The sequence below is a fragment of the Typha latifolia genome, chromosome 5 (assembly GCF_019914945.1).
Source record: "Typha latifolia isolate L0001 chromosome 5, TyphaL0001v2, whole genome shotgun sequence".
Lineage (NCBI taxonomy): Eukaryota > Viridiplantae > Streptophyta > Magnoliopsida > Poales > Typhaceae > Typha > Typha latifolia.
This window is the reverse complement of record NC_133090.1, coordinates 12137700-12150906: the sequence shown is the minus strand read 5'-3', so window position 1 is coordinate 12150906 and position 13207 is coordinate 12137700. Positions and strand designations below refer to the sequence as shown.

The 13207-nt window shown below is 33.8% G+C and overlaps 1 protein-coding gene across 1 annotated transcript; it reads right to left on the bottom strand.

The window, feature by feature from the left end:
- Positions 1-8671: 8671 nt before the first annotated feature.
- On the bottom strand, positions 8672-12256 carry LOC140788681 (protein TONNEAU 1a-like). Its single transcript, XM_073138056.1, has 8 exons — positions 12084-12256; positions 11632-11764; positions 10488-10576; positions 10256-10378; positions 9572-9705; positions 9462-9487; positions 9235-9388; positions 8672-9013 (listed from the first exon to the last, which is right to left on the bottom strand). Exons 1-8 carry the CDS (start codon positions 12168-12170, stop codon positions 8962-8964), a joined length of 798 nt encoding a protein of 265 aa, XP_072994157.1. The 5' UTR covers positions 12171-12256; the 3' UTR covers positions 8672-8961.
- Positions 12257-13207: the final 951 nt, after the last annotated feature.

Genomic DNA, 13207 nt, shown 5'->3' with positions numbered 1-13207 from the left:
GTGGATTGTGTAGTTGTTTTCATGGATGAGATGGCAGATCATCATAAGTGAGTTGGATCTCCCGGTCCACATGCAGCAGAAAATTGATACTGTGCTAATTTTTTGCAGGACCTCATTGGACACTTTTAACAATAAAATAAATAAATTATGATGAACTCGATCTAGAGATCGAAATTAATAAATAGGGTGTCCCAGTGCACTAGGACTTCTAACAAATACTAGGCCCGATAGGGTAACATTAATTTTACCTCGAAAAGAAAAAAAAATTCTTTTTTTTTTCAAATGGTTCGAATTTAATTTGTAGCCCTGTTCGCATAATTTTTTTTTAAAATTTTGAAATATAATTTTTTATTTCAAAATAACAGCTAAATAATATAAAATTCTATTCTACAATACAGATATTATTTATTAATATTACATCTTATACCACACATTAACTAAATTATTAATTTACTCTCGATATCTATCCTATTAATTTATTTTATATTAAATTCAAAGATATTTATCGTACTTTTATAAAAAATTAAATATTTTTTCTATTCTAATTTACTTTATATTGTATTAAAAATAATTATTACACTCTTATTCTATAATATAAGTAAACATTTGAATAATTATTTATGAAATAAAAGATATTATTTTGAGAATAATAAAAAGAGATACCTATTTTAGAATTGACACTATTCTAAACTAAATGAGTTAGGAACGAGGTCAATTTTAGAATAAGTATTTCTTTTTATTATTCCCAACGTGAGATCTTTATTTCAAAAATAATTACTCTTATGTCTCTTTGTACTTTGTAATAAGGGTATAATAATTATTTTTAATATAATATAAAATAAAAATAAAAGAAAAATATTGATTTATTTTTTTCTAAAATTATTATGAATATTCTTTAATTTGATATAAAATAAGTTGATGGGATAGATATCAATATTAAATTAGTACTTAGGTTAGTACGTAGTACAAGATGTACTTTTGATAAATAATCTTTGTATTTTTAGAACGAGATTATTATAATATTTAGAGGAATAAAAATTTGTATTTTAGAATAAGAAAAAAGTTATTCCTAAATGAAAGAGAATCTGTTTTATGAATTAGGATTTAGGATATAATACAATTATAAAACATGTGCAAATTTAGAGGCTGTGGCCAATAGCCTCTGGCAGCTACTACAGTGGTTTTTTTAAAGAATGAAAACAGGTGGATATTTGATCTGAAAGAAGTTAGGACCCACACTGGCATATTTGCATCTCACTCATAGATTTGGAGGTGGTGGAGGACCTTGTTTCATGATTTCTTATTCCCCTCACAATTATTCTCCTCTCTCTTTCTCCCTATTTTAAATACTACATAACTAGGCTTCGCCCATTCTTCTGGAAAAAAGAAAAAGAAGAAGAAGAGAAAACGTGTGCAAAACTGGAGTGTAGCCTAGATGAAGATGGTGAGTTAGATGAAGATGGTTATTCTAAAAATAATGGAATAAGAAAAGGGTATATGATCTGATATTAGTCAGTGATAGGTACAGTGGTTTGGACAAGTTCAAGAAAGGACCCAATAATGTGCCGGGGAGCAGGGTGGAGGATTGGTTTTGCTAAAATACTACAAGGCATTTTTAGAGAGAAGACAATAACAAAACTGCTGACTTAGATGTAGCAAGAGATGGCATGATAATCACCTGTTACTATTGTTGTCCTATTATATCATCTACTAAAGCAAAATGATCATTAATTAAGCATGAAGCTAATGCACATCTTTGTCAACTTTATAGTCCAATGGTAAGAGGATTCCTTTCTGAAAAAAAACTCATAGGTGATTGGCTTTGTTGGAAACTACTGGCAAAGGGAATATAAAAAATAGTTTGCTGCAATTGTCTCCTAAACCCTGAAGGACATTTGTATATCTCTCCCCCTCTCCCCCTCTCCCCCTCTCTCTCCCTCTCTCATAGTACTCAAAGATGGAGAAACTACAGAAAGAAGAAGGGGACGATAGACTTCTCCCTCATAGACAACATCTATTGACTTAATAACTTTTGAGAATGCAACTGTGCAAGCCTCTTAAAATGGCCGTGGTTTCTGGAGCCCATGTTGTTGTATTATACTGTCCCTATTTACTACCAAAAGCCGACAGGATGAGGCAGAAGGGACTCTGGACACTGTCGCAAACTAATAAAGCTAGATTATGTTTTCCAGAGGTAGGAAAACTAAAGAAATTAAGCAATGTTGGACATAAGTTCTATGGTAGAAACTTATAATTTATATATGTTTATTTGCATAAATAAGTTTGGAGATATACTACTCTATATATCATTTAAATGTTAGTAGTATCAGATTAAGGAAAGATTTATTTTGATGAGATAGAAAATTTTAGTTATGGAAGAACACTTCATAAATTAGGACTAAATGGATGTTTCTCGCCAAATATTCCATTCTTGTGGGCGTTGAAGAGCAACTTTCACAGCATTCTGCGTCGGTCCGTCTGTGCAAACACACTATATTTTTCATAGATCTAGCAAAGTGAACACAATATGTAATGTTTTATACCAAGTTTGATTAAATGAAATATGCCACGATATATGGAATTTTATTGGATATTGGTAGATTGAGTGATAATTGTGAACAGTGCGTTACCTTCTATTGCAGTAAAGGTTTATAATATATATATATATATATATATAAAAAGATCTCAAGAACAACCAGATATAGGATAATAATAATGTTTAAATCTTGAATAATATTTTTCTTGTAGACTAGTCAATAGGAGAAAAAGAGTTGCTGAAATATCTGCAGTCTTAAAAATTCCATCTCCTTTGGATATCCACTACACTGGTGGATATCAAAAAAGACCCAAATAGTTGTACACTGGAGACAAAAGAAAGTATGATACCTCAAAGTATCAATTTCATGAGTTAAAAGTTTCATGGAGATCAACTATAATAGATAAATAAAATAAATAAAAAAATGGAAGGTTTATTCATTGCAAAAATAGTTGCTTCCTCATAGCACATCATCTTCATTTGTATATGGAAAGGGAGCATTAGAAGAATTTAATATCTGAAGCCATCAAGTAGAGGTAGTATTATGGTAATGGTGGATGTAAATGGTACCTATCAACTTCAAGTACCTTCCACCTTTTGAGCTTTACTACAAGAAATTAACTGTGATGCAGCTCTGATCATAGCATCAACCTCCTTTTCTTCCTTCCTTGAAAACTAACGCGATGAGCGATTTGAACAAACGTCTAAAAATCTTGGCTTTTATCTGCCCTCTCCGTGGCAAATTTCTCCCTTGTTTACCTACTGAAGTATCAGTAACTCCTTTTGCCATCACTACAAGCTGTTGGTAATCTGAAAACAGACGAAGACAATAATTATAGTAAAATACTCTTAAGTTAAAAGAGGAGGAAGAAGAAGGACCAAGTCTATCACATCTTACTCAAAGGCAAAAGTTGTGTAGGTTTTGTCAAAGAGGAAGAGGATGAGGAGCTGGAAGAGCTATGCTTCTTTTTATATATTCAAATGTAGCTATTACCTGAATCCTTAACTGATGTCCAAGTCTAAAGGGCAAAATACTAATACATACATCAAATGTATACATAACTAAAAGAGGCATCATCTCATTCCACCTAAGGCTGTAAAGCATAAATGAGCATCATATGATGCAGAACAGCTATCAAGATAAAATGCATGAATGACAAAGACATTTCAATATCACCTAAATGATGGATGGATGGAGAAAGCTTAGGACCACACTCAATATTGATCAGTTATGCTTCAGCTAGCCTCATTTAATCCAAAAAATTGCACCTCCAAGTTTATACATATGAATAAATATATATATATATATATATGCATATGCTGAGCATTGTTTAATTTTTGTCAGCTTGTATTTTAACATGATAACTGTCGAATGGAGCCCAACTTCCTATGTCTGTCCAGACAATGGCATAAAATGGGCTGGGGAAGGTATAAGTATGAAAAATCTACATCTTAGTCTCCTAATTAGTCAAACACAAGAGGCCAGACATCATGACAGTGTGCTGCTGTTGGCTTCTGAGTTACACAAGGAGATGGATTCTAGTTCTGTGACTGAAAACTTAAAATAGGATGGGAAATAGTTTAAGGTAAGGTTTATGAGTATTTTGAAGAAAAATATCTTCCTAGCTCTTCCATTCGCTTTTCGATCACTATGCTAGTCTGGGTCATGGGCAGATGCAATAATGTTCAGTTGGAATGCAAAATTACATAGTACAAGTACTATGTTAGCTTGAAAAGATCTCTCTGGCTAAGAGCAACTTATTATGAACAACATCTGATGAAAAAATTAATTGAAAAGGAAAAAGAAAGAGAAAGAAACATAGTCCTGAAGGCAAAAAATTGTCCTCTCAACTGTTTAAAATTTGTAAGCATTCAACAAAGTTGTTAAGGGTTTGTTTGACAGAAATGACTAGTTTACATCATTCTCCTGAGTTTTGAGGTGAAGAGGGACCAGTGACAGTGAGAAATGCATTAGATTTTTCTTTATTCTCATAGTTCTGTCAGGAGTTTGAGCCAGAATATTCTGAAGACAATGTGATACATATTTTCCCTCACTATGAAACTGTAGTATGCAGATCGAAAATTAAAGCCGTGTTAGTTGCATCCAAAGAACATTAGACTTCAAAACGTCTTTCCTGACCTTAATAATTTGACACGACGTAAGACAACCTCAAATTTAAACTTTGACTGACGGCAGATTCAAAGAAGATGGCCGGCATGATTATCTACCAAAGATAAATGCCTTCTTCTGAGAAGAATACGGTCATTGAAGATGTTTGAAGTGAATCTCATATGACAAAAGCCTCCCAAATTTATGAGAACTCTCTCTCTCTCTCTCTCTCTCTCTCTCTCTCTCTCTCTTGTTAAAAGGAAAATTTTGTTAATCATAAAAAAGGTGGGTGCAAGATTTCATATAAATAAATAAAAAAGGAGCAAATAATGCCAAATAATGACAATTTTATTTGTTAAAAAGAAATTTTCACTAATCAAAAAAGGGGCACAAAAATATTTCAAGTATTTAAGACAATACTTGGTGTATGTCTCTGTACAAAATTTTTATACAAGTCAAAAGGAGCAAATAATGACAACTTTAACTAGGAGCCTCTTTTCCTTCTGCCCAGCTGAAGCTCCCTAGTTCCTATTTTATTTATTTTCCCTGATTTGGTCACACCCAGTGCCATAAAATGATTGAGAATGAATTAAGCATGCCCTAGTTTTACCGGCCAATCTACAACATGATAATAGACACGAAGGAGGCGGATATATGGAGAATGTTGCAGTCTTGCGGTTGATGAAATTGATAAGAGAGAGAGAGAGAGAGAGAGAGAGTACTACCTTGATCCATTATATGATCCCAATATTTCTTCCTATGCTACATAAGCCAACAGCACAAAGATCTTTAACATAAGATTTGGGGTGCAAACGACGATTTATTCCAAAGAGTGCGAGCTCTATTAGGATTTAAATATCCTTCATCGATCACACACAAAGAAGCATATATACTCTTATCTCCTAATTATTAAGTTATAATTCTAACTCAAGTGCACGAGTTTAGAGATTAAGATAGTTTAATGGTATATATATATATTAAAAAGCTATAATAATACACGAGCCGCCTATTAATGAGGAATCTCGTGAATTCAAAGCTGTCATCTACTGCATCGGATGGAACGAGATTTTGCATTGAAGTACTCTTAATTAACTCCTAATTCGCTACTTCACTTGTTAGTTTTGGATTGTATTAGTTTATGATATTTATCTGATCCACATTGGAACATCAATCCATCCTCCTCTTGCATCAATGGCATTCATCTCTCTACTTCAGGAGATGAATGTCATTTGCTAGACCCATGTTTTTATGGGTATACATATTTCTAAAATATTTTATTTACTTATATGTCCATCTAATATATATATATACCCCTCAAAACATATTATATGAATACTATTTGGAGTTATCTAAGGGTTAAATTTAAATGTAAAATGATAAACATATTATTGTGCTAGTTTTCAAATATTTCTCTTAGTTAAATTTAGTTTTATCTTTTTCTAATTAGATTATTCTAACTTAACTTGAAAAATAACCAAGACGATGCAAAAAAAATATATTAAGGTTAAGTACAAATATCAATTTTAGAAAAGCACACAAATAAATAAGAGATCTTTTCTAAGGTCATAAAGAAAAATCTTATGGTTTATCTTATGTAATATTATCAGCCCATAAGTGCCGACCCTAGTAGAGCTCCTCTACTAAGATTGTAAACTTTCTTTTTTCTCCTCAATCAAGATTCTTTCCATGGACGTCGTTGTCAATGGTTTCCCCTCTCTTCCGTCTCCTAGCATCTTTGGCTAGGAGAAGAGAGAGACATTTCCTCCTCGAGAGGATACACTTCTCATTTTCTTTCTCTATCCGTTTTTAACTCTTCACATTATTTCCTCTTTTTTCTCATTTTCTTTCACTTTGTTTTTCGTCGTCATTTTTTTTTTCTGGTTCTAAAACAATCACCAGACCCCTATCACTAAGCTCTGCTGCTCCCTGCATTATCAAGACCTTTATATTGTCGCTCCCCTCCTCTCCACCGTTGCCACCGTCAATCTTGAGGTGCGTCAATGGGACCATTTATAATTATAATGAAAAATCATCGGAAAGAGAAAATAGGCGATTATAGTAGCTTGGGCATACTCTTTACTTTATTGTTAGTGTGCCATTAGGGCTTGACATCATATTCTTCTTGTTGCATTATTGTTTGATGTCAAACTAGTGGGACCTTTTTAAAACTATTTCTTCTATTTATTAGGTTTCTAATCATATGATTAAATGAATGAAAATATTACCTATGTTGCTTTAAAAAGAAAGAAAATAGCCCATTGTATTGTAGTATGAAATTTATGGCCTCTTCAACTTAGATTGGGGTAACACGCCACCCTAAGATTCTGATCATCAACCCAGAAAGGTAAACAGAGGATTGTTTTGCTTTTGTTTTTTCTTTTTTAACTCAGAAAAGTACACAGAGGATTGTTGGGTGGAAACACCAAAAAGAGGAGTAAACTACGTAATGTTGGACATTGGGATGAATGGAATATATGGACAAGTTATCACGTGGCCGACAAATATACTTTTAAGAATTAAATTATCTTTCTGCGCATATCGAAAGCATATTTTTTATCTTATAAAAAGACCAGGTGAAGTTCTGATTCATCCGCTAAAATATATATATATATATATATAGGTCTCCTAAGCCAAACAGGTGTTAATTATTAATTACTACGTTCTTTTTCTAAGTACTTGACCGACTTAACTGTTGTCTATTATTCTTTTGTATACAATTTTATTTATTTTTTTTGTGATAATTTGGCCCCCTCAGATATATATATATATAACTATGCACTATCTTCCTTTTCTTTTTCTTGTTTAGAAATAAAAGGTTAACTTCAATTATATTAATATCGAATTATATTAAGATTGATAGAATGCATAAGGTAAGAAGGATTACAGTAAACTTATAATTGGCAAATAAATGAGAAATCCTCAAAAGTAATCGAGCTTTTACTCAGCTAGTAAACTTATAGTGAACTATATCTCAAAGGTAAACTTACATTGAACCATCTCTGTTTTTGGTGGACTGCAGTGAAGATTAGGTTTCAAGATTTTAGGTTGTGGTCTTGAATTTTAGAGTTTTATTAAGGTTCTAAAAATTGGATTTAAGGAATGAAGTAGAGGTGTTCTTTTTATGGTTTTAAGTGCTGCAATTTTACAGGGTTTCTTCAATAATAGAATTCATTAACATTGACTAATCAAGGAACATTCATTCTGACCCTAAATAAAACCATCATTTCCAAAAACTTAAATTAAGAAAGTTTCAGGCATTAATCAAACCATTCATTAGAACAAATTAATGAAGTTGCACCAAGTTTCTTGGAGGGGCAACTTCTTTGAACAGTTCATTGTATAAGTAGTGAGTAGTAAGAATCTATCACATATAGGAAGCAGCAAAAGTCTAGCAATATGTCAGAAAAGATTTAAATCTCTAATGCAATGGTTGGGTCATGAATAAATTGCATTAATAAACAGCCAGTCCCATACAATCATAAATTGTAAACCTAAATATAGTAACGGATAACAAAAAGAAATAAATAGCAACTCAAGGAGCAACCAACTTGGCAACTGTCGAACAAATATAACCAGAAAGCACCACAATCTTGAGACACAATGGATAATATGATAAAAAGTCTCGGATTATTCTATCCAAAACCCCTAAAGCATAGTCAACCATAAGTGATCCTATACGATCTTACAGAATATCAACATTGAGAAGAAAAAAATAATGCTCAATCAAACAGTAGATCTTTTGTAGAAATGCTATTCATCTTTTCATAGGCCAAAGAAGGTAAGTCATCCAGCAAAAAGGTAAAACTGAACGGTAGAATTATAAACGCCAACGTGAAGTCACTTGCCAATCAAAACATGCATGCCCTGTTTTCAAGTTCTAAGACGTAGGTGAACCAAGTTCATATAGGAGGATATAATGCAGCAAACCTGTTAAATTGAGAGACAACACCCGAGGCCAATAAGTAATAAAGATGCATACAGCAAAAAGTTTGTGGCCTTGTTAATCAAAGTGCAGCTAAATACCATTGTGAAACTATAACATTTTGCAGCAATACAACTATACAAAATGTTACATACAATAGAGATTACAATGATAACAAATAAATGAAAGCGTCAGAATGTCCTAACTTGTGATCAACAGCAGAAATTAGCTTCAGGATGCAACATACCATATCTAGGCAGCCATTTGGACTTTGAGATGTAAAAGAAAGAACAACAGCACAAACTACCACCTTACAAGTTACAGTACTGCTCAATACATTCTAATATTGTAGCTCAGATATGGAACAGCTAAAACTGCAACAGAAAATTTACATTAACGATGACCCCTGCTGGCATCATCCTCCATGATGCCATCACCAGCACGCCTGCAGAAATCATGAAGCATTTTTTTAAAGGAGGGACTTTAATTACATAGCAATCCCATAAGTATCATCAAAGAAATACTGAATGGATAAGGTCTAAATTAATCTACATTGGCATTTTGTCAGTATATAGGTTTGTATGTGCCACCAAATTTAAAATGCATGATATTGTACACATATAGAAATGAAAAAAGTAAAGGGAAGAAAAAAGATGTCAAAGTTACCTCCAAGATGTAAAATTACGAGCTCTTTTGTCCAACTGAATGTTTTCTAAAGCATTTGAAGCTCGAATTACATCTTCAGAGATCTCATCAGCATCATACCTCCAGTTGTAATCATCCTTGCAAATAGTAGGTAGTGAAGAACCTAATCTTCGATCTGAATGCCAAAAGGTTTAAACAATGGGCCAGTAGAAGAAAACTCTAGCAAGAAACGGCAATTGATCAATTACCTGATGACTGTGCAACAGCAGTCGGCCTAAGATATACAAGAACAAAGCATTTTAGAAGTAAATTATCCCAAAATTTAGTGGCAATACAAATGAAGGCAATAAGCATTTACCTTCCCAAAGGAGGCAATCCTCCAACAGCAGATGAAGATGATGGCCTTCTGACATTCCTTGATTCCATGTTCGGCAGTGACTCAGTTTCTGAATTTAGTGCTCTCCTTCCTGCCATCCTTGTTTGAGACAAATTCTGTTTAACAAGATTCATATTAAAAGATAGAAAAAAGAAGACCAGCATATCGCAGTTCTAGACAAGAATTTCATTTATCAAACAAGATTAACCTTATTTTGAATATGAGGATAAAGTCACGAAGTAGTGATGTAAGAAATATTGGGTGAATGAGCTCGTCAAGCAACAACAACTTACAGTATATTAGGAGCTTCCACTTGATTAAGGACAGCGGAAATTATGTATGTAGATGGGATTTATCTAAGATGTAAACCATACATAATTTGCAATAGAAACTAAAGTTGTTTCCCTAATCTTCGATTTTTTTTTTAGAAAATCTGATCCAGAAAGTCAAACAAAGGTAGATAGTGTATGACCTGCAAAAAGGAAGAACATATCAGAGGATCACTATTTCACCAATATTAACTACTGGCACAAAGCTATGATAATCATATTCTTAGTGGTTTACCTATTTAATATATATAATTGCTTGAAAACTGCTCGCCGGCCTCATAAATTTCTGCACCATGCCTCAAAACTAAAGCAGTTAAAATAAGTGCAGAATTCGAACCTCATATTTCAAGTATCCTTCAAGAACGTCAAGAAGCATTGGACCACTTTCACCGGTCCTGTTTATGTCAGTTACATCTTTGCTACTAAAATCCCTTAATTCATTTTTCCAGAAGTCCTTTGGCTGAATTCCAGATTGCCATGGGAAAAAAGGAACTAATTATTATCTTTCTCTATGTAGCTAAACGCCGTAAACTAGCACCACTGGAAAAGTAGAAAGATTATATGATTACCAAATTACACTCGGGCAAATAAACTTTGAGCGTGTGACCTAGCTGAGCCCATTCCAAGTACTCACATATTAGTGCTGTCAGTAGCCTTCCTGTAAGGAATAGCTACTCAGCAACATTGAATAGGGGACTACACATACTAAGTAAAATTTTGAATTACTTCTCATTGATAAAAACATATAGATGCAACATTACAAGGTTATTCTCCCAAAATACCATAAAATCTACAACAGAAAATTGTGGATTTTCAAATGTAAGTGTGTGCATGTTACAAACCAACCAAAGATTAGTTAAACCGATGATGAATACTTCATCATATATGATCAAGACATAGTAAAAAAAGACTCAAGTAAAAGACCATGATACTATGGGAACAAAATACACAAAAATGCGATCTTCATGTCATAGTATTCAGCAAAAGCTGGAAGTTGAAGACATAGACAATCCAAAGTGATTTTCCATTGTTCTCACAAACACATTACTTGCCTCACAAGGGAACAGAGTAGACTTTAGCTATACTATTTCCTAGTCCTCCTCAGCAAGTCATGATAACAAGCTAGATATAAAACATTAAGAAACTTGACCAAATGTATATACATGTCAAAGCTTGCCGAGGTATAGAATGCAACCCATTTAGGACTACCAATTCAAAGAACGGCTGATTTCTATTGAAAATATCTATAGTAACCAACTCAGTTTCCTTTTATCAACATCACAAGCATAAAGAGCTGATGAGCAAGTGAGAAACTTATATGATATTTGTGAATCATGAAGCCACAGACATTGTTGGTCTCTTATGTGGTTGCATTATATTGTTGGTCTCTTATGTCCTTGCATATCTATTTCAGCTATATTCTCCTCCTACGATTGAATGACAAGCTCTCTCATAGACAGAAATGGGTTGCATATGTGGACCAACAAGATGAAATGCTTAAGTGGACACAAGTACTTGCCTACTGCACATGAAACTCTGGTATATTAATCTCTAGAAAAATGTGAGCAGCTTCTAAAACATCGATAGAAAGACTTTCCGCACCAATAACAACCAGGCATTGCTGAATGTATGAAAGAAGGAAAGCCACCACTGAAGCACATAAAGAGATTCACAATAGTTAATTAGACGCGTTAAAGAAGATACAAAACAAACCTGAAGGAGAGGCATGCAATTGCTTGGCGCGATCGTTGCAGTTACCAAGTAATGCAGGAGCTGATCCCTCTTCGTTTCCAACAACCCGGTCCTCGTCTTCTATGGCCTCAAATAGACTTGCTCTAAGCTCAGCCTACAAGATGTCAAAACTTAAAATTCACACAAACTCCTAAAAAAAATCGTCCATGAGGTGCATCTGCTTGATGTAGCAACATAAGAAAAGCATCAACCTGGAAAACAAACTAGGTGCAGGCTATCAACGTATTTATTCAAAATCCCACGAAGTAAAACAAACTCCATCCCCAAGTCCACCATTTCAAATTTCTAGGATAAATTGAGCTCAAGATCGTAAGAGACAGATCTGAGATGAAATCGATAAACGTCGGTCGGAGAAGAGATCAAAGAAGATTTAAAACCCTAGCTCAGTAGAGGGGGAGAGGAAGGGGGGATACCCTAATCTTGGCGAGGACGCCTTTCTTCTCGAGGGATTGAGTAACGAGGGTTTTGAGGTCCATCATCTCCCTCGCGTAGTCGTCCATCTTACTTCGCTCTTCCTCTCTTCTTTTCAAGAGGTGGAGAAAGGAAATGGCTAAACCGAAACAACCCTGCCCTTTTATTACTACTACTACTCACTTCATCGTCCACTGAGAAGGAGAAAAAAGCCTTCTATTTTTTTTTAAAATTATTTTAAAAACTCATTATTAACTTAATGACGATTTTAAACAATTTACACTCTGTTTGGAATCCTCAAATCAGATGAATTTTTGAATTCCATTCCAAGGAAAGCACGGACAGAATGGAGATCTCTAATATTAAAAGCCTGCAATGGTTTTGTTTTTACCAGCCATAGAGAGACCCTTAAATGAATAATAAACTTGTTACAATAACTGCATCTTTGGTTGCTGAGAGATAAGAAAGAAAAGGGATTCACCGTTTTTTCTGAAAGTTAATCACTCTCCTAGACCCACTCAACACCGTCCGATTTCCCTAATTTTAACTTGTTCTAATTCGAAATGACCATTTTCTTCTCTCTCTAGAGTTTCATTTCCTATCAACTGAACTGAAGACACCCTAATTTAAACTATCAGGAGCAATTCTACGATGTTACGACGTTACATATCACAGAGATCCTAGTAACCCCAGTAATGGCAAAAGAAATCTGCAATTAGTTAACTCGAACTAGCATTATGCTGTCATTTTCTTAAGTTGCAATTATCAACGTAGTAGTATTCATTGAAAATTTTCTTGACCAATGCAAGGCTTCATTTTATACTAGTATACAGAAATGAAATGCATGTTATTTACAAAAGTAGTTTACAGTGGAAAATCTCAAAAAAATAACCCATGAAAGTGGACCAAATAAGTAGTAACTCGTGTCAGACGAGAAATTTTTTTTTTCTTCTAAAACTGAAGCATTGCTTGACCGTTACTTATCCAGCTCTGTTAGCTTCTAGTCGTGCGTAATTGCTAATAGTGTCATGAATAACATTCAAGTGGAAATCAGGAATGTCATACGGAACCAATCAAACAAAAAAGTACTAAAAAGCTGCACCATGAAGTTGAGAACTTCTGAACA